The sequence below is a fragment of the Myxocyprinus asiaticus genome, chromosome 16 (assembly GCF_019703515.2).
Source record: "Myxocyprinus asiaticus isolate MX2 ecotype Aquarium Trade chromosome 16, UBuf_Myxa_2, whole genome shotgun sequence".
Lineage (NCBI taxonomy): Eukaryota > Metazoa > Chordata > Actinopteri > Cypriniformes > Catostomidae > Myxocyprinus > Myxocyprinus asiaticus.
In genome coordinates this window covers 26022674-26050589 of record NC_059359.1, presented here as the reverse complement: position 1 = coordinate 26050589, position 27916 = coordinate 26022674, and the positions used below count along the sequence as shown (strand labels likewise).

Below are 27916 nucleotides of genomic sequence, written 5' to 3'. Positions count from 1 at the left end.
AATTTCTGCTTTCATATCCGCCATTTCTGTTTGTTTCTCTGGCGATTTCTGGTCACTGCACGAGGTGCCAGGCCTACTCGCAATAATTTTCCCCGTATATGTGTACTGTCGCAGACTTTTTGCCATTTATGTACCGCAGTAATTAAAAAAAAAAGTTGTTCAAAAACAAGAGGCGCTACAACAGAATGTTTTAGTGCCAATTTAAAGCAATAAAACGCCCAAAAATATAATTAATTTAACGAAATTTAACGGAGCTCACCAAAAACACAATTTACTCCATGCCTGCTCATCAGCGCCCCCCCTACTGCAGTAATATTTAATAAACTTTCAATCTTGATTCAGGCCTTGTATTTTAAATATCGTGAATTCAGTATGAACCGAATCATGACATGAGTGACTCTTTACACCCCTAAGACAGATGCATTCAATGGAAGTGATTGTTTAGTACAGCCAAAAGACAAACCTTTTATGTGTTAACATGGTATTAGTGTGATAATCGCTTTCTAACCTTATGTGACAAGTAATGTCCCGATACTGGTATCGGAATTGGGACAAGAATTTTTTTTCTCCCCTTTCTCCCCAATTTGGAAAGCCCAATTCCCAATGCGATCTAGGTCCTTGTGGTGGCGTAGTGACTCGACCTCAATCTGGGTGGTGGAGGAGTCTGAGACCGTCAATCTGCACATTTTATCACGTGGCTTGTTGAGCGCGTTACCGCGGAGACATAGCGCATTTGGAGGCTTCACGCTATTCTGCGGCATCCACGCACAACTCGCCACACGCCCCACCAAGAGCGAGAACCACATTATAGCGACCACGAGGAGGTTACTCCATGTGACTTTACCCTCCCTAGCAACAGGGCCAATTTAGTCGCTTAGGAGACCTGGCTGGAGTCACTCAGCACAAACTGGATTCGAACTCGCGACTCCAGGGGTGGTAGTCAGCGTCTTTACTCGCTGAGCTACCCAGGCCCCCTGTAGACGGCATCATTGATGGGTTCAATGGCTTTTGATGCGATGTGTTACTGTAACAAAATCTTTGCTTTTTTAAAATAAATGAGGGACGAGTTGAAATTATTTTCTGTGGTAATCAATCAATCAAAATCAGCTTTATTGCCAAGTATGCTTACACATACAAGGAATTTGTCATAGTGACAGGAGCTTCCGGTGTACAACAATACAAAAACAGCAGCAAGACATAGATAATAATAAAACTAATTATACACACACGTACACACACACACACATACACATGGGTAGTGCAAATCTAATGCAATCTGTTATGTAAAGTGCAAATACAAATCTGTTTGTAGAGCCGAGGAGGGCGGGGCCGGGCTGGAATGAGACACATCCGGTCCCCAATCAGCCTGATGGGGCGCGCGAGGGATAAAGGCGGCCAGGGACGACAGCTCGAGAGAGAGAGAATTACAGACAGCTGTACTGTGTGTTTTTGGTTGTGTGTTGTGTTTTGTGTTTAAGCTGTTTATTAAATTATTTATATTATTAAGCCGGTTCTCGCCGCCTCCTTTCCACTGAACCCCCTTACACTGTTATGTACAGAAGGCAACAGTTCAAAAAGGTAGTGGGTAGGGTGAGTGGGGTCCAGAGTGATTTTTCCAGCCTTTTTCCTCACTCTGGAAGTGTATAGTTCTTGAAGGGGGGGGGGGGCAGGGGGCAACCAATAATCCTCTCAGCAGTCCGAAATCTCCTTTGTATTCTTCTGATGTCTGATTTCGTAGCTGAACCAAACCAGACAGTTATTGAAGTGCAGAGGACAGACTCAATGACTGCTGAGTAAAACTGTATCAGCAGCTCCTATGGCAGGTTGGCTGGCGAAGGAAGTACAACCTCTGCTGGGCCTTTTTCACAATGGAGTCAGTGTGGGTCTCCCACTTCAGGTCCTGTGAGATGGAAGTGCCCAGGAACCTGAATGACTCCACTGCTGCCACAGTGCTGTTTAGAATGGTGAGGGGGGTCAGTGTTGGGTTGTTTCTCCTAAAGTCCACAATGATCTCCACCGTTTTGAGCGTGTTCAGCTCAAGGTTGTTTTGACTGCACCAGATAGCCAGCTGTTCAACCTCCCTTCTGTATGCAGACTCATCGTCATCTCGGATGAGGCCGATGACATTGGTATCGTCTGCAAACTTCAGGAGCTTGACAGAGGGGTCCTTGGCGATGCAGTCATTGGTGTAGAGGGAGAAGAGTAGTGGGGAGCACACACATCCCTGGGGGTTACACCAGTGCTGATTGTACAGGTGCTAGAAGTGAGTTTCCCCTGTCTCACAAGCTGCTGCCTGTCTGTCAGAAAGCTGGTAATCCACTGACAGATAGACATGGGAACAGAGAGTTGGTGTTATTTATTCTGGAGTATAGCTGGGATGATGGTGTTGAAAGCTGAACTGAAGTCCACAAAAAGGATCCTTGCATATGTCCCTGGTCTGTCCAGATGTTGCAGGATATGATGCAATCCTATGTTGACTGCAACATCCACAGACCTGTTTGCTCTAAGCAAATTGAAGGGGATCTAGAAAGGGTCCAGTGATGTTCTTCAGGTGGGCCAACACCAGTCTTTCGAATGATTTCATGACCACAGACGTCAGGGCGACAGGTCTGTAGTCATTAAGTCCTGTGATTTTTGGTTTCTTTTGGACAGGAATAACGATTGAGCGTTTGAAGCAGCATGGGACTTCACACTGCTCCAGTGATCTATTGAAGATCTGTGTGAAGATGGGGGCCAGCTGGTTAGCACAGGATCGAAGACATGCAGGTGAGACGCAATCTAGGCCTGAAGCCTTCCTCGTCTTTTGTTTCCGAAAGACGCGGCTCACATCATCTTCACAGATCTTAAGTGCAGGTTGAGTAGCAGGAGGGGGGTTGCAGGAGGTGTTTGTGTGAAGTGAAGGTCAGAGTGGGTGTGGGGTGTGAGATTGGGCCTTTCAAATCTGCAGTAGAACACATTCAGGTCGTCAGCCAGTTGTTGGTTCCCTACAGGGTTTGGCGGTAGGAGTCCTGTAATTTGAGAGTTGTTTCAAACTTGTTTTTCAGCTTCTCAGAGTATCTTCTTTTAGCCACTCTGATTTCCTTGTTCAGTGTGTTCCTGGCCTGATTGTATAAGACTTTATCCCCATCCCTGTAAGCATCCTCTTTTGCCTGATGAAGCTGCCTGAGCTCTGCTGTAAACCACGGTTTGTCGTTGTTGAACTTTAAATAAGTCCTAGTAGGAATGCACATATCCTCACAGAAACTGATATATGATGTAACAGTATCTGTGAGGTCATCCAGGTCTATGGCTGCAGCCTCAAAAACACTCCAATCCGTGCAGTCGAAGCAGGCTTGTAGTTCCCACTCTGCTTCATTGGTCCATCTCTTTACAGTCCTTACTACTGGCTTGGTTGATTTTAATTTCTGCCTGTAGGTTGGAAGATGATGAACCAGACTGATCAGAGAGTCCCAAAGCTGCTCTAGGGACAGAGCGATATGCATCCTTTATTGTTGTGTAGCAATGATCCAGTATATTTCTGTCTCTGGTGGGGCATGTGATGTGCTGTTTGTATTTGGGCAGTTCACGTGTGAGATTTGCTTTGTTAAAATCCCCAAGAATAATAATAACTGAGTCCGGGTATTGTTGTTCCATGTCTGTGAGTTGATAAGCCAGCTGTTGCAGCGCTGTGTTAAAACACGCGTTTGGTGCGATACACACTCGCCAGAATAAACTAGGAAAACTCCCGTGGCGAGTAGAAAGGCTTACAGTTAATAAAGAGCGCTTTTTTAGGACAGCACATCCTCTTTAATGTTGTAACATCTGTACACCAACTTTCATTGATACAAAAGCATGTTTCACCGCCTCTCGTTTTCCCCGTTAACTCCGTGATGCGATCCGCTCTGAACAGCTGAAAGCCCGGCAGATGTAACGTGCTGTCCGGAATGGCTTCACTCAGCCAGGTTTCTGTGAAGTACAAGGCAGCAGCGGTCGAAAAGTCCGTGTTTGTGCGGGTGAGGAGATGTAGTTTGTCCATTTTGTTAGGAAGAGTGTGGAGATTTGCTAAGTGAATACTCGGCAGCGTTGTTCGAAATCCGCGCCTATGGAGTCCTGCGTCTCCTGAACAACAATATCACGCCTCCAACTAAAATGTCTAGCAAAACGTCTGAATATTCAAAAACTGGGAAAAGATTGTCTGGTACATGCTGTCGAATGTTCAGCAGTTCGTCTCTGTTAAAACTGACTGGAAAAAAATAACTAAACAGGACAAACAAACAAAAACAACAAAAACACTGAGGAGCTCCACACTGAGGCAGCTATCCGTGGCGCCATCGTGATGCTGTAATCAACATTGTGTTACAAATTTTGTTGCTTGAGCTTAACTTTTATTAAACCCGGAACATTCCTTTTAAGTATTCGTGAAACATCCCAGCAGCCAATCCAAAGTTTTTGGGAATTTTAAAGAAGTGATGTTGTCTTGCTTGTGCATATTTGTGGACTGAGGTTGCATGAATAGTCTAGCAGTAAAACAGTAACTCCTTATTTAATACAATTTAGTGGATGTGTATCTTGAAGTTTTGCTGTTCAACTCCAGGTTTCGGATGCAGGTCATGTTAGATGGTCGCAGGTTTCCACCGGCTGAGGCATCGAACAAAAAAGTGGCAAAAAAAGATGCTGCAGCTATAACCCTGAAGATTCTTTCCAAAGAAATGGGGGGAACAGGTGGAGAGGAAGATGCAGACCCATGCATTGGGGGTTCTGAGTCAACTCCTGACATGGCAGATGACACCCTTGTGAGTTTCTTTATCTTGGTGCTAACAACGCAAATGTCATGGGTTCGATTCCCAGTCGCTTTGAATAAAAGCATCTACCAAGTGCATAAATGTAAATAAAGTGGCATGGTGCCAAGAGGTGCTTGATCACTCTTTTAAAATTCTTTTAATGTTCTGTTGTTGTTGTTGTTCATCTCATTTCTGAAGGGTGGAACGGACACTCCGCCCCAGGCTCTGTCCAGGTCTCTACCTGGTGGAAAGAACCCTGTATCTGTCCTGATGGAGCACAGCCAACGCAGTGGGCACCCCATCCAGTTTATCAACACAGGACAGGAAGGGCCCCCCCATGATCCACGGTAAAACGCATCCCATAGTGTAAAGGGCTTTAGGTTAAGAAAATGTATATGCTTTATTTTTTCTGTTTTCTAGGCTCTTCTTTTTCCATGCTGTCCTCACATTCTCCACACCCTTCCCCAGCACACTCACACTCTCCACGCACCTGTTGTACTTTTTCCTTTCTCTTCCCTCTCACTGTTCTCACCTCTCATTTTACGTCATTTCCCATCTCCCATTGTTGCTGTTACTGAACTTTTTTGTTTTGTGTTTTGTCTTAAGTATCACTATTCTTGTCGCTCCCTGTCTCAATGTCTGTCCTTAATTCCCTTTGCCCTCAAAATGTGACTTTGCTGGCTATGAAACACAATAACTGCTTTGTTTAATCCTAGCCCCTAGATATTGTTTCTATACCTCTTTTTCTTAACTTTATTTCAGCTCATCTTCCTTTTATTTCTCTTCATACACTGTTTCCGCATATTGTTTGCTCTAAAAGTATGAAAGTAGGAAGCTATGTTCCATTAGCATCAAACATAGTCTGTTTTAATTTACTGTATTTGCATGATGATTTTACATTGACAAATGCAATCATGTAATGCTAATCAGTTTTGACTGAAAAGTGTGCAGGTGTGCAAACTCTCAGCCACACCGGAGTCGACAAACACAACAGAGAGACAGATCAGTGAAACGGAAGCTCTACTGAGAAATAAAACATGCTCCATTCTTCACAAATTGTACTGTATGACATAGACGGATTTGTATTTATTTATTGAAAGCACTGGTCTAACAGATCGAAAACAAAATGAATACATGGTGTGTCTCTATAAACCAGTCTCACCAGGATTTTGCGACACTTTTTCTTTATTGCAGCTAGCCCTGTTGCAATTTATTAAATAAATGTCTGATTGGGGTTATTTCAAATTCCAATCACATTTTAAGGGAATATATACAGGTGCATCTCAATAAATTAGAATGTCGTGGAAAAGTTCATTTATTTCAGTAATTTAACTCAAATTGTGAAACTTGTGTATTAAATAAATTCAATGCACACAGACTGAAGTAGTTTAAGTCTTTGGTTCTTTTAATTGTGATGATTTTGGCTCACATTTAACAAAAACCCACCAATTCATTATCTCAAAAAATTAGAATACATCATAAGACCAATAAAAAAAACATTTTTAGTGAATTGTTGGCCTTCTGGAAATTATGTTCATTTACTGTATATGTACTCAATACTTGGTAGGGGCTCCTTTTGCTTTAATTACTGCCTCAATTTGGCGTGGCATGGAGGTGATCAGTTTGTGGCACTGCTGAGGTGGTATGGAAGCCCAGGTTTCTTTGACAGTGGCCTTCAGCTCATCTGCATTTTTTGGTCTCTTGTTTCTCATTTTCCTCTTGACAATACCCCATAGATTCTCTATGGGGTTCAGGTCTGGTGAGTTTGCTGGCCAGTCAAGCACACCAACACCATGGTCATTTAACCAACTTTTGGTGCTTTTGGCAGTGTGGGCAGGTGCCAAATCCTGCTGGAAAATGAAATCAGCATCTTTAAAAAGCTGGTCAGCAGAAGGAAGCATGAAGTGCTCCAAAATTTCTTGGTAAACGGGTGCAGTGACTTTGGTTTTCAAAAAACACAATGGATCAACACCAGCAGATGACATTGCACCCCAAATCATCACAGACTGTGGAAACTTAACACTGGACTTCAAGCAACTTGGGCTATGAGCTTCTCCACCCTTCCTCCAGACTCTAGGACCTTGGTTTCCAAATGAAATACAAAACTTGCTCTCATCTGAAAAGAGGACTTTGGACCACTGGGCAACAGTCCAGTTCTTCTTCTCCTTAGCCCAGGTAAGACGCCAGGAGTGGCATAACAAGAGGAATACGACAACTGTAGCCAAATTCCTTGACATGTCTGTATGTGGTGGCTCTTGATGCCTTGACCCCAGCCTCAGTCCATTCCTTGTGAGGTTCTCCCAAATTCTTGAATCGATTTTGCTTGACAATCATAAGGCTGCGGTTCTCTCGGTTGGTTGTGCATCTTTTTCTTCCACACTTTTTCCTTCCACTCAACGTTCTGTTAACATGCTTGGATACAGCACTCTGTGAACAGCCAGCTTCTTTGGCAATGAATGTTTGTGGCTTACCCTCCTTGTGAAGGGTGTCAATGATTGTCTTCTGGACAACTGTCAGATCAGCAGTCTTCCCCATGATTGTGTAGCCTAGTGAACCAAACTGAGAGACCATTTTGAAGGCTCAGGAAACCTTTGCAGGTGTTTTGAGTTGATTAGCTGATTGGCATGTCACCATATTCTAATTTTTTGAGATAGTGAGTTGGTGGGTTTTTGTTAAATGTGAGCCAAAATCATCACAATTAAAAGAACCAAAGACTTAAACTACTTCAGTCTGTGTGCATTGAATTTATTTAATACCCGAGTTTCACAATTTGAGTTGAATTACTGAAATAAATGAACTTTTCCACGACATTCTAATTTATTGAGATGCACCTGTATATAAATGCCATCAACGGTGCATTTGTTTGTCATTCAGATGAACTTAGAGTGTCACTGAGCAGCACCATGGACATTAACCAGATCAGCTCCTGTCCGGAAGAGCACGTGAAGCGCTTCTCAAGTGCTCTGATGCACGCTGTCAGCAGAGGCTTGCGCCAAACTCCCGAAAAATATAAACAAACAAACAAATATGAATTTTGATAGTGAGCGGAAAGCGCTCTGGCTTCACTTTAAGCCAAATTTAATAATCGTGACAGCCCTATTTGCTGCCCAAAATGACTGAAATGGCTACCTGTGTTATTTGTGTGAATAACGGAGTAAATGCAATTACATCTGCAGTTGAAGTCAGAAGTTTACATACACTTAGGTTGAAGTCATTAAAACACATTTTTTAACCACTCCACAGATTTCATATTAGCAAACTATACTTTTGGCAAGTCATTTAGGACATCTACTTTGTGCATGACATGAGTAATTTGTACAACAATTGTTTACAGACAGATTTTCACTTTTAATTGACTATCACAATTCCAGTGGGTCAGAAGTTTACATACACTAAGTTAACTGTGCCTTTAAGCAGCTTGGAAAATTTCAGAAAATGTCAAGCCTTTAGCCAATTAGCTTCTGATTGGCTAATTAGAGTCAATTGGAGGTGTACCTGTGGATGTATTTTAAGTCCTACCTTCAAACTCAGTGCTTCTTTGCTTGACATCGTGGGAAAATCAAAAGAAATCAGCCACAAAATTGTTGACCACCACAAGTCTGGTTCATCCTTGGGAGCAATTTCCAAATGCTGAAGGTACCATGTTTATCTGTACAAACAATAGTACGCAAGTATAAACACCATGGGACCACACAGCCAACATACCACTCAGGAAGGAGACGAATTCTGTCTCCTAGAGATGAATGTAGTTTGGTGCGAAAAGTGCAAATCAATCCCAGAACAACAGCAAAGGTCCTTGAAGATGCTGGAAGAAACAGGTAGACAAGTATCTATATCCACAGTAAAACAAGTCCTATATCGACATAACCTGAAAGACCGCTCAGCAAGGAAGAAGCCACTACTCCAAAACTGCCATAAAAAAGCCAGACTACAGTTTGTAAGTGCACATGGGGACAAATATCGTACTTTTTGGAGAAATGCCCTCTGGTCTGATGAAACAAAAATTGAACTGTTTGGCCATAATGACCATCGTTATGTTTGGAGGAAAAAGGGTGAGGCTTGCAAGCCGAAGAACACCATCCCAACCGTGAAGCATGGGGATGGCAGCATCATGTTTTGTGGTGCTGTGCTGCAGGAGGGAATGGTGCACTTCACAAAATAGATGGTATCATGAGGAAGGAAAATGATGTGGCTAAATTGAAGCAACATCTCAAGACATCAGCCAGGAAGTTAAAGCTCTGTTGCAAATGGGTCTTCCAAATGGACAATGACCCCAAGCATACCTCCAAAGTTGTAGCAAAATGGCTTAAGGACAACAAAGTCAAAGTATTGTGGAGTGGCCATCACAAAGCCCTGACCTCAATCCGATAGAAAATTAGTAGGCAGAACTGAAAAGGCGTGTGCGAGCAAGGAGGCCTACAAACCTGACTCCGTTACACCAGTTCTGTCTGGAGGAATGGGCCAAAATTCCAGCAACTTATTGTGAGAAGCTTGTGGAAGGCTACCCAAAACATTTCAAATCAAATCACTTTTATTGTCACACAGCATATACACAAGTGCAATGGTGTGTGAAATTCTTGGGTGCAGTTCCGATCAACATAGCAGTCGTGACAGTGATGAGACATATACCAATTTACAATAACATCAAATTAACACAACACAAAGTCTAATATGCACATAATTACACACAACACAATATACAAATAATAACATACACTGTACAGTATACAATACACACAATATAGATAAACATTATTCAATAAAAAAAAGTATATATAGAATGTACAGTAGGTTGTATTGTACTGTATTGACATTCAGGCTGTCGGTTGATAGTCAGTTGTTAAGAGAGAATATAATATAATAATAATAATATAATTTATGACAGTCTGGTGTGAGATATAAGAGTAAGAGTAATAAAGTGCAGTGCTGATGTATTTTGATCGTGGGAGATCAAGAGTTCAAAAGTCTGATTGCTTGGGGGAAGAAGCTATCGTGGAGTCGGCTGGTGCGGGTCCTGATGCTGCGATACCGCCTGCCTGATGGTAGCAGTGAGAACAGCCCATGGCTCGGGTGGCTGGAGTCTCTGATGATCCTCTGAGCTTTTTTCACACACCGCCTGGTGTATATATGTCCTGGAGGGAGGGAAGCTCACCTCCGATGATGTGTCTGGCAGTTCGCACCACCCTTTGCAGTGCTTTGCGGTTGTGGGCTGTGCTATTGCCATACCAGGAGGAGATGCAGCCAGTCAGAATGCTCTCTACGGTGCAGGTGTAGAATCGTGTGAGGATGTGGCGGTTCATTCCAAACTTCCTTGGCTGTCTCAGGAAGAAGAGGTGCTGATGAGCCTTCACAACGACTTCAGTGTGGATGGACCATGTGAGTTCCTCAGTGATGTGGACACCCAGGAACTTGAAGCTGCTGACTCTCTCCACTGGTGCTCCATTGATGGTGATGGGACTGTGTTCTCTATCTCTTCTCCTGAAGTCCACCACAAGCTCCTTTGTCTTACTGACGTTGAGGGAGAGGTTGTGCTCCTGACACCAGTGTGTCAGAGTGTGCATCTCCTCTCTGTAGGCTGTTTCATCATTGTCAGTGATCAGACCTACCACCGTCGTGTCATCAGCAAACTTAATGATGGCATTGGAGCTATGTGTTGCCACACAGTCATGTGTGTACAAGGAATACAAGAGTGGGCTGAGAACACAGCCCTGTGGGGCTCCAGTGTTGAGGGTCAGTGATGAGATGATGCTGCCTATTCTAACCACCTGGCGTCTGCTTGACAGGAAGTCCAGGATCCAGCTGCACAGCGAGCTGTTTAAGCCCAGAGCCCGGAGTTTCTCATCTACCTTGGAAGGCACTATGGTGTTGAATGCTGAGCTGTAGTCTACAAACAGCATTCTCACATAAGTGATTTTTTTTCCAGGTGGGAGAGAGCAGTGTGTATTGTAGATTCAGTGGCATCATCAGTGGAGCGGTTGTTGCGGTAAGCAAACTGCAATGGGTCGAGAGAGAGGCAGCACAGAGCAGATGTAATCTCTGATTAGTCTCTCAAAGCATTTGCTGATGATGGGGGTCAGAGCAACAGGACGCCAGTCTTTTAAGCAAGTTATTTTTGATTGCTTTGGAACAGACACAATGGTGGATGTTTTAAAGCATGTGGGAACTACAGACAAAGAGAGGGAAAGGTTGAAAATGTCCGTAAAAACACCAGCCAGCTGGTTCGCGCACGCTCTAATGCGGCCTGGAATGCCGTCTGGGCCCACGGCTTTGTGGATATTCACCCGTCAGAAGGATCGGGTTACATCCGCTACAGAGACGGAGAGTGAACTAACCTCTGTAGCTTCAGCCGCGAGAGCCAAAGTTAAACAATTTAAAGGCAATGCTCCCAAATACTAACAAAGTGTATGTAAACTTCTGACCCACTGGGAATGTGATGAAAGAAAGAAAAGCTGAAATAAATCATTCTCTCTACTATTATTCTGACATTTCACATTCTTAACATAAATTAATTTAATGTATTTGGCTAAGGTGTATGTAAACTTCTGACTTCAACTGTAAATATTTAGTGCATAATAACTGACTATGCAGTGAGCAAGCAAAAAATTATAAAAACAAAGACCTTTGAAATGGCTACACAAAGATTTTCTGCCTCAGACAATGCAAGATCATTTTTCTAAGGATAAAACAGACCTACAAAATTTGTAAACTAAAACATAAATGAAGATTGATTCAGTAATTAGGCCTTTTGCAATTACATTGTATGATACAGCAATCTGCTATATGGCCATTAGGGATGCACTGATATGGAATTTCTGGGCCAATACCGATGTTTAAAAAAAGTTTTAATTTTTAATTCTTTAACCTGGAACTGCTAGCTAATTCATTTAAAGTTTCTCATTTGAAAAATGTAAAAATTTGGAATTTGCACTTGCTGCTGTTTAAGGTTTTGTGCACATATTACAGATGTATGCTGATTTGAATGACAAATGACAATACACTTGCATAAATTGTATGGTGCCCATTTATATGAGTGTTTACGGTAATCCTGATGGCTCACAGAGAGAGTGATGAAATTCAAACAGCTGTAATAATGCATTAAACCAAAAAGAGGCAATAGATAGCATGTAACAAACATTAAAACAACACAACACACAATACAAACCCTAAATTCTGTATGCATGGTGTGGAGCGGTGGTTTGTGTGTTTCACAGATGCTTACTACAGCGCTCATCCTTAATATTTCCACTGTATAACTTATGAAACGTGAACACAATCATAATGGGAATAGGTGACATTATAGTGCTCAAAGTCATGAGTCATAACATTCTAAAAGTCTCAACTCGCAAAACACAAGCACATTCGTTTCACTCACAATCTAGTGTTTTTAGCCATCTCAGGACACTCTGAAACTTTCAAGATCTGTGAATTGCGTTTGGTTTGTTTTGGGGCTTTTGTAATCGCAGTGCCGTGCTGCAAGTAACGATGTGCAATTTCCCACGTTCTGTTTGTTTCATTTGTGTATTAAGTGAAAATTATCGCCCCCTAAGTATCATGCATGCATACATGTTTTTGTCGCATTTCGTTTATTACCTAATGATTCATGAACAGAATATGGGAAATGGCATGTAACACAGCAGATGATCCAGAAAACCAGACCCAAAACAACGCAACAAGGTGCAGAGATGTTGAAATAATCCACACAGAGCGACATCAGTTTGGCTCTCACTCGCACAGACACTGTGTGTACGCACGCTGTCTTTGAGGCTGTTTTTGCCTGAAGGAAAGATGCCGCAGGAAGTCAGAGATTCTCGGCCACAAGCAAATAAACGTAACAAATTATCAGCACGATGATAATATTTAGATTTCCTCGGTTATCGGCCGCCAATATATCGTGCATCCCTAATGGCCATATACGAACATAAAAATGTATAGTTAATATATTTGAGCATTTGTGTATATATTCAAATTCCACAAGTATTTGGGAAATTGTTTTACACACAGTTAAAGTCTGAAGTTTACATATATCTTAGCCATATACATTTAAACTCAGTTTTTCACAATTCCTGACATTTAATCATAGAAAACATTCCCTGTCTTAGGTCAGTTAGGATCACTACTTTATTTTAAGAATGTGAAATGTCAGAATAATAGTAGACAGAATGATTTATTTCAGCTTTTATTTTTTCATCACATTTCCAGTGGGTCAGAAGTTTACATACATTTACATTTATGCATTTGGCAGACACTTTTATCCAAAGTGACTTACAGTGCACTTATTATGGGGACAATCCCCCTGGAGCATCCTGGAGTTAAGTGCCTTGCTCAAGGACACAATGGTGATGGCTGTGGGGATTGAACCAGCAACCTTCTGATTACAAGTTATGTGCTTTAGCCCACTACGCCACCACCACTCCACTTTGTTAGTATTTGGTAGCATTGCCTTTAAATTGTTTAACTTGGGTCAAACTTTTTGGGTAGCCTTCCACAAGCTTCTCATAATAAGTTGCCGGAATTTTAGCCCATTCCTCCAGACAGAACTGGTGTAACTGAGTCTGTAGGCCTCCTTGCTCACAAATGCTCTTTCAGTTCTCCCCACAAATTTTCTATAAGATTGAGGTCAGGGCTTTATGATGGCCATTCCAATACCTTAACCATTTTGCCTCAACTTTGTAGGTATGCTTGGGGTCACTGTCCATTTGGAAGACCCATTTGCGACCGAGCTTTAACTTCATGGCTGATGTCTTGATGTTGCTTCAATATCCACATAAATTTCCTTCTTCATGATGCCATCTATGTGAAGTGCACCAGTCCCTCCTGCAGCAAAGCACTCCCACAACATGATGCTGCCACCCCCATGCTTTACGGTTGGGATGGTGTTCTTTGGCTTGCAAGCCTCACCCTTCTTCCTTTAAACATAACGATGGTCATTATGGCCAAAAAAATACATTTTTGTTTCATTAGACCAGAGGAAATTTCTCCAAAATGTAAGATCTTTGTCCCCATGTGCACTTGCAAACTGTAGTCTGGCATTTTAATGCTGGTTTGGAGCAGTGGCTTCTTCCTTGCTGAGCAGCCTTTCAGGTTATGTCGATATAGGACTAGTTTTACTGTGGATATAGATATTTGTCTACCTGTTTCCTACAGCATCTTAACAAGGTCCTTTGCTGTTGTTCTGGGATTGATTTGCATTTTTCACATCAAATTACATTAATCTCTAGGAGACAGAATGTATCTCCTTCCTGAGCAGTATGATGGCTGCATGGACCCATGGTGTTTATACTTGTGTGCTATTGTTTGTACATATGAACGTTGTAACTTCAGGTGTTTGGAAATTGCTCCAGAGGCTGAACCAGACTTGTGGAGATTTTTTTTTTTCTGAGGTCTTGGCTGATTTCTTTAGATTTTCCCATGATGTCAAGCAAAGAGGCACTGAGTTTGAAGGTAGGTCTTAAAATACATTCACAGGTACACCTCTACTTTGGTACACCTCCTATCAGAAGCTAATTGTCTAAAGGCTTGACATCATTTTCTGGATTGTGCCAAGCTGCTTAAAGGCACAGTTAACTTGGTGTATGTAAACTTTTGACCCACTGGAATTGTGATAGTCAATTAAAAGTGAAACAATCTGTCTGTAAACAATTGTTGGAAAAATTACTTGTGTCATGCACAAAGTAGATGTTCTAAATGACTTGCCAAAACTATAGTTTGTTAATATTAAATCTGTGGAGTGATTAAAAAATGAGTTTCAGTGACTTTAGCCTAAGCATATTTAAACTTCTGACTTCAACTGTATATTAAAATGGCAATTTTTTTAAATAATATTTTGAAATATACATTGCGTATATGTACATATGTGACCTTTTAATATCGGTGAAAACCACATATGAACATATATTTCATAAGTGTTTACCATATATTGCAATTTATCAGAGTCATACTGTAAGCACTTCAAATTGTAATCTCATTTTACTATCAAACTAAGGAAGTTTTAAGCGAATATAGAAAAGTTTTTGTCTCATTTGGCGGACTCGGAGTGAAGATTAAAAGCTTGCTGTTATGTACTTGTGCTGTCTGCAGTCCCGCGAAAATTTAGATTTTGATCGTGAACGGAAACTGTAACATTTGTATAATGGCAAATGTTCTTGGCCATTGTAGGTTCATACATGCAGGGGTAATGACACCGAGGAGATGCTTACTCTGTTACTGTGGAGATGATAGAATGGCAGCTGTCTGTGAAGTTGGATATGTCGCGACTCCTTCAAAGCAATGGCAATACCTCAGATTCATGGTTTATGCTGAAAATGTTTGGAAATTATGTAAAATTGCAAGCTACTGCAAATAATGCAAAGATTGGTTGAATTTGCAAGAATTCTTGCAATTGCAAAATCCTAAAGGGATATTGGATTTGGTTTAAGAAAGCCTCAAGCATACATAGAGTTCTCATGTGCCGGTGAAGTAAATTTGGCCTTTAGTACAAGAAAGACTCTGCTCTTTAAGGAAGATTTCGAATCTTGATGTAAAAGTAGCACTGCTTGCCAAAGTAGCATAACCACAGGAAAAAAAAGACTCAGAGGAAAATCCTTTTTTGACTTGTTGAATTTGAAATTTATGAATTCATGTTGTCTTCAATTTCTGTGTCAGGTTTATATTCCGTGTAATGGTCGGGGAGCGGCTCTTCCCAGAAGCCTCAGCACCCAGTAAGAAAGCAGCAAGGCAGCTGGCGGCAGAGGAGGCTGTGAAAGAACTAACGGGAGATGGACAACTGCATTTTAACAAAGTAAAGGAGAGGAAAAGAGATTGCACTTGCTGTAGAAAGAGAGGGTTAGAGACAGAACTATGTGACAGAAGGGAAAATGTAAAAAAAAAAAAAAAAAGATAGAAAACTGTTTAATCAAATAACTTCCAATAGAGAATTTTGCACACTGTGTAGATATTATATAGATAAAAAGAGAACAGCTGGAAATTTGTTTGTGCAAAGGTAAAGTCTACACTGTGTTAAGTTGATAATTTGGTTTCTTAAAGGCATAGTACGTCCAAAAATGTTAATTGACATTACTTACCTGTTCCCAATCTGTATGACTTTTTTTTCTTCCGTGAAATGCAAAAGATGTTTAGCACAATGTTAGAGACTGACAACCTCAGTCATCATTCACATTCATTGTATCGGAAAGAGCAGCATCATTCAAAATTCTTTCTGATTATGTTCCACGGAAGAAAGTAAGTCACTTGGGTTTGGAACAACATGAGGGTGTGTAAATGACAATACAAATTTTGGGAGAACTATTGCTTTAAACTATCATTGATATAAAATGTCCAGACTCCAGGTCATTTCTGCCCGCTGGGTGAAAACGAGTCACAGCCAGCGATTACCGCATGCCCCTCGCTACCCCCCCTGACGGCAGAAGAGCTCCAGGCGGCCCATGAAGCAGGTGTGGGTGACCTCATCAACCACCTTAACAACAATGCAGTGTCTGGCCTGCTAGAGTACGCCCGTGGCCGCGGCTTTGCTGCTGAAATCCGCATGGTGGGCCAGTCTGGACCCCCACACGAGCCCAAGTACACACACACAAACAAACAAACACTTTTGATGTACATTCTGGTCACGTTTCAGTGATCTTTAGCCGCTTTTCCACCATCGGGCCGAACGGTTCTGAGCATGGTGAGGAACGGTTTCAGTAGCATTTCCACTTGAGCACGGTTCGGCACAGCACAACAATCCGTTCTCGCCATGGATTTCTCAGCACAGTTAGCTAACCATGCTTAACCATGCTCAGCTGTGCTGGTGTAATGGCTTTAGTACGTAGCGACTCACAATTGTCAATTTGCCACAGCTAAGTTTACTCAAAGTTTCTAGGTAGCTGGCAAAGTTTGCTATGGTGAGGGTAATCAATTTTAATAAAGTGTATTTGGTGTTTCATCATGATTTTATGATGGCATACACAACCTCTCAGCATATGGTGGTAAACCTCTCGCCTTTTTCTGTTTGTTTCTTTTTTGCGACATAGAACATCTTTGCTCTGCTTTAGCAGAGTAAAAACCAGGGGGAAAAGTATCCTCAATAGCCCACTCACTTGTTTACCTCTCACTGCGTCACCAGCTGATGGTCCGATGGTGGAAAAGCAGCTTTTATGTCCTTATTACAGAAGCAGCAGGACAATAAAAAAGATCAAATGTCACACACGTTTACCTCTCTTTCCCAGATTTACATACCAAGCAAAATTGGGAGGCCGGTGGTTTCCTGCAGTGTGTGCTAGTAACAAGAAGCAGGGCAAGCAGGAGGCAGCAGATGCCGCTCTCCGAGTGCTTATAGGAGAGGCTGAAAAAGCAGCACGTACTGGAGAGGTCACACCAGAGGTACTGAAAATGCATACACCCTTGCACATCAAGGTTATTACTGTTAACAAAAATGACTACGAAAATCTAAACTAGCAGTGAAAAAATATTTTTGTTAACTAAAATAAAAGCATTTGTCTGATGCTTTTATCCAAAGCGACATAGTGCATTCAGCGTATGCATTTTATCAGTGCGTTCCCTGGGTAGAATGTCACGGAACAAGACAAGTCACTGAATTTGACAAATTTGTGGTTAAATTAATGTCTATTTGACAATTAATCAGATTCAAATCATGATATGGCCAAGTGTGATTATTAAACCACAATAAGGATGCAATTTATTTAAATGTATTGTCTTCATACGCTGCACACCTTAGAATGAGTTGCGCCGCTCTTCTCTCTCTCTCTCATCTATTACACACACACAAGGAGCGTGCGTGTTGCTCATAATGCAGTGTTTTCAGCGTAAGAATGGCAGTGAATGTTGCACACAAACTCCTCGGGTGCTGCTTTGAATGTGGAGCTTATTAAAAACAGCCATCACATGAATTTAATTTGATTTAAGTTTTATGAATTAGTTTGATTAGACACAGTTTTGATAAAACATGGAATCCAGAAGAATTAAACTTGCAGAATTACAGAAAATGACTTTTCGTGTTTTCAAACAATGTGGATGATCTCATTTAAATAAACAAAGTGTGATCGAATTGACATGTAAAACAACCTAACACAGTTTGCTTGCATACATGACGCAAGTAGTTTTAGAGCTAATATTTGATCTCTCTTTTTGGTGTGTGAGATGCAAAACCTTCATGGTTTTTGCAAGTTGCTAGGATGTTGGAAAGGTCTTTGACCGTGACAACAGACCTGTTCATGTCTGTATTTTTTTTATATTCCCATAATCAAAATATAAATATTTGTCTATATTTTCACAGAGTGATTAATTTTGCTACAGGATATGGCTTAATGTTTTTAAAAGTAGGAAAAGGGGCTTATTGAAAAAAATACATAGGCAATCGCCGTGTTAAAATATTTGTTATCTGTATCAACCTCAAATCTCCCAATCTGACCTTTTAATAGTGAAGTATTATACATTTACCGAACCAAACAAAAACCATGACCACAGAACCATGAAAAATTTGAACTATTACATTCCTAGTATATTAATAATATCTCTCCCAGAAATATGTATGTCCTATTTAGTCTGGCAGCAGCAGCAGCTCTTTACTTATTAACCAAAGCACCAGTACATTTTAAGGGTCATATAATGTGAAAGGTTTTTACGTGTACTGTGCCGAAATCTAGATCTATATAATTTATATTTTAGCTGCCAGTGTTAAGCAGTAAATTGCATGATCAGATCTGGAATAGAGATATACATATGATTTGTATGTGTATGTTCCAGCTGCCAGTTTCAGGCAGTACACTGCATGATCAGATTGCCATGCTGAGCCATCAGCGCTTTAATGCACTCACAGCACGCATCCAGCACAGCCTTCTGGGCAGAAAGATTCTTGCCACCATTGTGATGAGGAAAGGAACAGACAGTCTTGGGACAGTTGTCAGCCTTGGGACAGGTACACACAGACACAGACACATGCACACAGACACAGCCAACATGTGTGCACTTTAATTAGAGATGTGCTGTAATTTTTTTTGCTCTACGCATGTAGGAAACCGCTGTGTTAAAGGAGAGGAGCTGAGTCTTCGAGGGGACACTGTTAATGATTGCCACGCAGAAATAGTCTCCAGAAGAGGCTTTATCCGGTATCGTGTTACAGCAGATCTTTCTCTCTGGCTCAGACTGCATCTCATAACTCATTTTTCCTCTCATTCTTCAAGACGGAGGAGTCTTATTTCACTGCAACTTTATACTCTGTAGCTGTTACTGCAAGACTAGCACAGAATCTGCTGATTTCGTAGACCACACTCACTATATTTCTCTTTCTCTGCTTTACTCAATATTTCAATGTGCTTTAATAGTAGTAAAATTAATGGTAGTACAAATAAGGATATACAGGGTCCCCATGGTCATGGTACTAGATGTACAATTGGAAATGCCCCTCAGCAGTCTTTATAAAATGATTCGTAATCAAACAACTTGAAAAGAAATGGAATTTAATTGGTCAAAAGTTGTGGGAATCCTAAATATATTAACAAGATGTATCTGTTATGTCTGAATGGCTCAGGTTTTTATACAGCGAGCTGATGAAGCATTGGGAAAGCCCTGGTGATGAGAGTATTTTTGAAGTGGCGGAAGATGGCAAGCTCAAGATCAAATCTGACATCACCTTTCATCTCTACATTAGGTGAGACAAACACTCTCTCACTCAAGTTACATTTAGAACAGGTATTCATCAGCAAACATGGATAACCTTGCTTTCAAATGGCCTTTTTCTCTCTCTCACAGCACTGCTCCATGTGGCGATGGTGCTCTCTTCGATAAGTCGTGCAGTGAAGCCGGCGTGTTAAACGGGTCTGGACACATGCCTCTCTTTGAGAACGTAAAACAGGGCAAACTCAGAACCAAAGTGGAGAATGGTGAGAGACTTAAAATGCTTTGTACATGCATAGTGTGTTACATACTGAGGTCTTAAGTACCTGCATTGAGCAGAAATTGCCATTCTCATTCTCAAACTTTAATTTATCTAAAATTATATTGATACAGAGTTAGTGCTTTAAATCGTAATTGTGAAAGTTCTGTGCCATTAGTGTGAAATTGCAAATTGTTTTTAAATACTTTTCCCGAACACTTCCCCCATCTGCCATTGGTTAGCCAAACTGTTTGGCATGCCCAAAAGTCACATCATGGATTGTTTACTCTTTGGTGGGAATCGACCTACAAACCGCTTGCTTATAGTTTCTCTGAATATTGTAATGGAAAAATGATTTTAGCAAAGGAAAAAATGACAAGCTTTACTTTTACTCAACAGAATGAGAGGAGAATCGCTTTAAGACATAAATTACAGCTAAAATGCTCCCAGGCTTCTTAAATTGGGTCTATTAATTTGGTTTGTAAGTGGATCACTTTCAAGCTAAAAGCAAATATTGACCGCCATTAGATAAATTGCAGGGTTTGACTTGATCGCCTGTCTTGGATAACCCAGAAAAACAAGTTATACAAGTGAAATACCAATTGAAAACATAATGCAATGAATGTAACAAGCTCTGCCTGACACATGCTGTCATGGTTTGTATTAGAAATCCCAGATCTTAAATGGCCAACTACACTCATGCTGTGGTGTAATCACCAAACGACCTCAGGTACACTAACTCGAATGTGCTGTCTGTTGGAGTAAACAAGATGCCCACAGCAGTGTTCATCAGAGCCATCTGGTTACAGTAATCACACCCCAGTGTTTCTCTGTATCCACCTATAGGTGGTCACTTGCCATTGACTTGCGCAACAGGAGCGAAGCAATTGTGTGACAAAAGGACAGAAATTTTGTCGACATGTGGGCCGGAATTTCTGTGGGTTCAACATAATTTGTCTGTTGATGTCAGCTTGTTCTGTGCTGACCTCAAACCTGCTGACAAGGAAGTAAAACATTCAGGCTCATGATAAATTGTGAACACATTTTTCTGACACTTTAGTGTTTAATGTCAGAGTGCAGCTATCGTGTATGTAAAATATATATATATATATATATATATATATATATATATATATATATATTAGTATGCAGCTAATAATATTTATATTACTAACTAGTTTTCCAGAGATGACAGCCACACTAGATGCCGTTTCATCTGTCAGGTACAGTGAAGAGGAACTGAAGTGATTGTTGATCATTGAGCTGCCCATGGGTTTGTTCTGCTTTCAGTTCATTGTTGATGGGTTAGGGTTATCGTTATCCAAAAATAGTGGACCATCAGCCAAAGAGGCTATAAGCAAACAGTTTGACACTTGGGAGAAAAGATGAGAAGAGTAAGTTGTTAAGTGTTCCCATGATCATTGAAAATCGGGAAATATCAGGTAATTTTCCAGGTCTGGAAAAGTAACGGAAAATTTTACAGTGAAAATGCATTCTTTTAGATGTGCTCTGCTCTGAAATATTTCATCGGCTAAATATTGGTCTTGTGTAGAATAAAACCTACTCGCAAGCCATATTGATGTCTGATTTGTTAGCAAATTGTCCTTTTACAGTCGGTTCTTTTCAGTGAATTGGTTTAACTGGTTCACAAATAGGTCTGAATGATTCATTAGTGGTTTGTTTAGAATTTGAATGATTTGTTTTTAATCCTTATCCAGTGATTGGAAATGACTGGAAAAGTCATGGAAATTCATTGGTCAAAAAGTGTGAGAACCGCGGTTGATGTACAGCAGGTTGAAGATTGACAATACACACAGATATGCACAGACTCAATCATTTTAAATGTTTTCCTGTTCCTAAAGGCTATGTTTACTACCATATATATATTTAAAAAAAACATTTTTTTAAGAAACATTACAGATCAAAGGAATCTGTAATCATAGCATTTTTAATAAACTTAATAGTCACATGGTACATTGAGTTCTTAAAGGCAGAGATGAGTAATTATGGAGACCTTCTTATTCAGACAATCTGAATATCCATAACATTGCTATTTCTTTTATTTACTTAATTTCCTTTGGTCCCCTGTTGTATATCCTGTTTACACATCTTTAGCATTATCACTTCATATGTTCTCACAATTTATTCACTTGACGAAGATTCCCCATCATTTACTTGTTCTGTTCTCATTGATGTTTTCTCTCTTTCAGGTGAGGGTACTATCCCAGTGGAGTCGAGTGCGATTGTGCCCACCTGGGATGGCATTCAGCATGGTGAGCGCCTGAGGACCATGAGCTGCAGCGACAAGATCCTGCGCTGGAATGTGCTCGGCCTGCAGGGGGCGCTGCTCAGCCACTTTATCCACCCTGTTTACCTGAGCTCCATCACACTTGGTAATACACTCCCACAATGCTATGGAGTAATGATGTCAAGGATTTAAAGAACCTGCAGTTTTTATTACATTTGGTATTCAGTCTTAGCGTTACATAGGAAGTGCTCAAGGACTTTTTAATACAGTTGTTCTCAGTGGATGGGTTGTGACCCTGTGTGGGTCGTAGATCGGTTCTCAGGGTCGGAGACAGCAGGGAAAATAACAGTACTAAATTCAAATAATGATATTTAACCATATATTGTGCATAGTTAGAATAGCTAAATAAATAGCCTTATCAACTTTTAATAGAGGAAGAAAATGTTTCCCATATCTTCTGTTATTGATCCGTGGTATTTAGGCACAAATTCACCTGTCACTTAGTTGAAGCTAGCCAAATTTGGTAGATGCCAACTAGGGCTATGGCAATTATAAATATATCGTGGCGACGGTATAAAATGTCAAAAGGTAGACATTTTTCTATTCCATCTATTTCGTGGTATGTAAATATGTGTGCACAACTCTCCACCTAATCACTTTACAATCCGAGAGAAAATGAGGAAGAGCTTGTTAATAAAATGCTGCTTTCTTTTTGGTGTGAAACGGACCCTCTGCTATAATAAGCCCCGCTGCTATTAAGTAACTGTTGCTTATGGTGTCAGGTTTTCCTACCGGTATCTGTACTTCCACAAACACAGAGAGAGAAGCAATCGCACCGAGTACATTACCAGGTATTATTAAGTAACCCATTTGTTAACTGTGCATTTATATCTAGTAGGCGATCCAAAACAAATACATAATGTAAGGTTTTGTTTTTAAAATCAGTTTCTATTAAAATGTGGAGGCTATATCGTCATAAATTTTCGACCAAAAAATTTCATGAATATCGCTATATTATTTTGACTATATTGCACAACTCTTGTCACATGGTTATTTAATATAAACCCTTTTTGTTGACTTTCCAGGAAAAAAAAAAACTATATAGTGTTTATATATGCACCTTTAACCTGATTTAAATGTACTCAAACCATGATATCGAATTTTGGTCATATTGTCATATGGGATTTATTGGCTTTCTAGAGCATGAAACCATCTAAATTTAAATTTTGTTCACTATACAATTTTGGTACTGTTGAGTTGCCACTTGATGTCCAATGTAAAAATTGGTCTTGAAGCAAAACCATTTAAAAACCACTCATTTAGTAATTATTATGAATAATTATTTCAGTGTGTCAAATCTGAATTTGAAACTCCTGCTGTGTCTCTGTTTAGGGTACCTCTACAGCCATGGTCACCTGACTCGGGCGGTATGCTGCCGATTGTCTAGAGACGGGGATGAGTTCAGAAAGAGTCTACCAGCAAACTTTACTCTCAACCACCCTGAGGTACACTCACACAACACACCAATGCAAACAAGACCTTAAAGAGATGGTTCACCCAAAAATGAAAATTCTCTCAGCATTTACTCACCCACATGCCATCCCAGATGTGTATGACTTTCTTTTTTCAGCAAAACACAAAGATTTTTAAAAGAATATTTCAGCTCTGTAGATCCTTACAATGCAAGTGAATGGTGATCAGACTTTTGTAGCTCCTAAAATCACATAAAGGAAACAAAGTTAATCCATATTACTCCAGTGGGTAAATCCATATCTTCAGAAGCGATATGATAGATGTGGGTGAGAAACAGATCAAAACTTATGTCCTTTTTTACACTTCACTTTCACATCTGAAAGTGAAATAGAAAGTGGAGATTTAGAGTAAATAAAGGACATAAGTTTTTATCTGTTTCTCCCCCACACCTATCATATCGCTTTTGAAGATATGGATTTACCAACCGGAGTAATATGGATTACCGTTATGTTTCCTTTGTGATTTTAGGAGCTACAAAACTCTGATCAACATTCACTTGCATTGTAAGGATCTACAGAGCTGAAATATTCTTTTAAAAATCTTTGTGTTTTGCTGAAGAAAAAGTCATGCACATCCGGGAGTAAATGATGAGAGAATTTAAATTTTTGGGTTAACTATCCCTACTTTAAAGTTCACTAAGTGTTTCAATAGCTCAACTGCTAAAGCATGGCTCTTACAACACCAAGGTTGTGGGTTCGATTCCCAGGGAGCATATGCACTGATAACTTTGCACTGTTAGTTGCTTTGGATAAGTGTCTACCATATGTATAAAACATTTGCCATTTGGAACTTTTGATTTTCCGTTTGCTTGTTTTTAATCACCCTATTTGTTTCCATTGTTGTCTGTAGGTGGGCAGGGTGAGCGTGTATGACTCAACACGCCACACAGGTAAGACTAAAGAGTCGAGCGTTAACTGGAGTCAGCCAGACCAGCTCAGTGTGGAGGTACTGGATGGTACCAAGGGCAAAGTGGACAGGTGAGAAACAGGGGCCGATCCTTCTTGTAACCAGCCAATGGCAAGACACTTATTTACCTTTTAAGGAAATCCAGCTTATCTCTGTGTGATTGTCGTTTTCCTCAACACTTCCAAAACTTAATCACCCGCTTTATTTTTTGACATCTGCTTTCTCTCTTCATGCCAGTCCCAAGATGGAGGTATCGCGGGTCTCCAAGTCCAGTCTGTTCCGTCTCTTCCAAGACTTGTGCCAACGTGCAGGTCGAGCTGATCTGCTGGCTTTGCCTTCCTACGCCCATGCTAAAATGGCCGCAGCTTCATTCCAGGATGCCAAGAGGCTGTTCTTCCTGGCGCTAAACCAACATGGATATGGTGCCTGGATTGGGAAGCCCTTAGAAGAAAAAAGTTTTGATGGAGAGGCCAGAGGCATGGAGAGCGGGCATGTATGGGCTCCAGGTCCTTGGGCGAACCAAAGCAGCACTGTTGACCCTAATAGCTGCTCTATCTCAAACAACAACTTTCACTGAGGGGTAACAGGGGGAGATAGGGATGAACGGAGAACAGATGAAGGGAAGGAGGATGGGGGAATTGGATAAGTGGAGTGAAAGAGTGGCCAGCAGCAAGATAGGAGACTGAGTGGTGTGTGGGGACAAGAGAAAAGTTGCTCAAGGTATGGATGAGGTTTATCAGATAGTGAGAAAAACAGGGAAAGTCCATGTCCTCTATGTTTGGGATTTGAACCATATGACAGTGCAGAAAAGGGTGCTGCTATGGCAACAGAACCACAAACCTGAGGCAGATTTAGACATGAGGCATGAGAAAATACAGTTATATCATCCTAAAAAATATATAAATTTTAGAATGATATAACTGCATAACTTCATTGCATGTGAGTTTTCCTCTGTCTGTGTAATTGTTACCATTGCGGCCATCAAAAATACTGTATTACTTGACTGCAGTGGCCACATTTCAACTGAGTTATAATTCCCCTTTTCTCACATTGTCTCTCCTTGGTCATTGTGAGTGATTCTAATGATACATTTAGGTAAAACATTTCTCTATAAATAAACCGGTTTTCAGAGATGGCTTCAGAGATCAGGTCATATTAAGTAATGTTTATCTCCTCATTTAGAATTCCTGTTTCATCAGTCAGTAAATGTAGTTTGCAAAGAATCATTTGTGATTAATGGAGGTTTAGGTTAATTATGATGTACCAATTCTTGATTTTATCCACTTTTAATTTCATATAGATTACCTGTGCTCTAATTCTGTGAGATTAATTTGCTTCTACATCCAAATATATTTTCTTTTTGCAATGCTTTCACACAGCATGTGAAGTTCTACATACCAAAACTTGACTGGTTGAAATGTATACATAATGTACGTACAGATGCATATGCACACAGATGTATATATAAGGTCTTTTGAATGAGTTTATATATATATATATATATGTGTGTGTGTGTATGTATTTGTATATATTGTATGTATATATTTTGTAACAATTCGTAACTTTGAAATCTATATTTTCTATTTCTTAATTTTTAGAATGTCTTTTGATACGATGAGTGTTCTGTTTTAACTCCTTTGTGCTTTGTTATAAAATGGGGAGCTCATGATAGATACTGCATGCAGCTGCACAGTCTACTTTCTGATTCGTGACTGCTAGCACAAAGCAATCATATGCACATTTGTGTGTGTGTGTTTGTGTGCACCTTCATGGATCTGAACTATTTCTTGAAATATTTCTGCCCCCTATTTTTCCTCTATTTTAAACTAGAAAAATCTGCTATGCTTATATTTTGTGTTCAGACACTGTTAATTGATGCACTGCTTCAAGATTAAAGCAATACTAACATTATTTCCTGCAGTGTGTGAATTTGATTGCCTCAAACATTTCATTTTAGAGATCTGTTCATTTAAAAGGTGAATAGTAGTATTTTCATTATATATTCTATTATAGGTTATTTAGTTACCTTTCAGCTAAAATGTAATAGTTAAACAATAATGAAGCATGAAACTATTCATAAAATTGCAAAAACGTTACTGTAATCTAATGACTTTTTAGTAAAAAAGTGTAATGTTACATTTTAAATTCTTGTAATCAGATTGCAGTTACTGACTTTCAGTTAATGTTACTTTCAACTACATTATAGGGTTATGCTTATTTCTAACATATTTATGTAGAATAACGAGTCACTGTGAAGGAAAAATGTGAGGTGCTGAGTGTATGACTTGTATCAATGAACAGGAAAGAAATATAGACATTATTTTGAATTTGTGGAGAGAAAAGGTGTTTTAGAAAGTAACTTAAAAGTGATCTGATTACAGTTTTAGATAAATAGTTAGTCATTTGTTGTGGATTACTATTTTTAAGTAACTTACCCAACACATTGTACAGAATATGTTTACAACGTGACAAACAACCACCACTTTATGAACAATACACTTGTCCTAAGAACACAGTTGAACTTTTTGTTAAATGTACCATCATTATATAGTTTACCATTGTCTTGCTGTAATTACCAAACAGCTACAGCAAAAACTGAATATTGCAATTTTAGTTGGGAGAGTAGAATTGACAATTAATTTGCCTAATTTAAGACTGTCTGAAACCACTGTTCGAGAAAGACAGCATTTGTGTAATTGGACTTTGACTCGAAACCTTTTTAAGATTTCCTGAGATACAGCCATTGTGACAGCTTCCCCGTGAGACATTCCCGGAACCGGTAAGTGCCGAAATTGGAATCCCTGCCAGAATTTGACTGCCCATCGCGTGCACGCGCATGGCGTCAGATGACGAGACAGCGGTGCATCGAGTTTAGAACATTTCCGTCTACAAACCCGTTTATAATAAATCTTTTCCACACAATTAACGCTAAGGCAAAGTAGGAATTTGTTAATTAAAAAGCATTAAGTATATTAATTTGGAAAAAGTAACAACGGAAGCAGAGATGTAGCCTACACTGTAACTGAGCAGAGGCTTCAGAATCAGAAAGAGCTTTATTGCCAAGTATGCTTACACATACAAGGAATTTGTCTTGGTGACAGGAGCTTCCAGTACACAACAATACAAAACAGCAACAAGACTTTTAAAAATAATAAAAAATGTAATAAATATTGAAAATAAAGTATATATAGAATACACAATAGACTATATATATATATATATATATATATATATATATATATATATATACATATACATACATATATACACATACATACATACACACATACATACCACACATACACATACGTTGTGCAAATCTAAATACAAATCGGTTATATACAGTGCAAGGGAATGTAATGGCAGAAGAGGTTGGATGTGTTGGATAATATAAAAAGACTAAGCTGTGACAGTGCAAGCATTACAGGACAGTTTATGCTCTTCTCTTTGATTTGGTCTTTTGCCAAACTCAATGTGTTTTACATTTCCATGTAATTGAACTTATATATCCAGCTGCCTCAGCGTTTGTTATGTTGGATGTGTAGAAATACACCATATTGCTAGCATTGCAGTTGTGGATAATCTGTTTGTGTAATGTGCATT

At 40.0% G+C, this 27916-nt stretch overlaps 1 protein-coding gene across 3 annotated transcripts in view; it reads left to right on the top strand.

Moving 5' to 3' along the window:
* The window catches only part of LOC127453546 (double-stranded RNA-specific adenosine deaminase-like), a 37294-nt gene extending 11070 nt beyond the window's left edge, over positions 1-26224 (top strand). For all 3 annotated transcript variants that reach the window (XM_051719973.1, XM_051719972.1, XM_051719974.1), the window contains exons 3-15: positions 4574-4772; positions 4959-5107; positions 15402-15537; positions 16078-16316; positions 16961-17114; positions 18498-18669; positions 18766-18859; positions 19282-19401; positions 19503-19633; positions 21837-22019; positions 23267-23379; positions 24257-24384; positions 24551-26224. In XM_051719973.1, the coding sequence (XP_051575933.1) occupies positions 4574-4772; positions 4959-5107; positions 15402-15537; positions 16078-16316; positions 16961-17114; positions 18498-18669; positions 18766-18859; positions 19282-19401; positions 19503-19633; positions 21837-22019; positions 23267-23379; positions 24257-24384; positions 24551-24890 (2158 nt within the window). In that variant the 3' untranslated portion in view covers positions 24891-26224. The remainder of the gene's footprint in view (positions 1-4573; positions 4773-4958; positions 5108-15401; positions 15538-16077; positions 16317-16960; positions 17115-18497; positions 18670-18765; positions 18860-19281; positions 19402-19502; positions 19634-21836; positions 22020-23266; positions 23380-24256; positions 24385-24550) is intronic.
* Positions 26225-27916: the final 1692 nt, after the last annotated feature.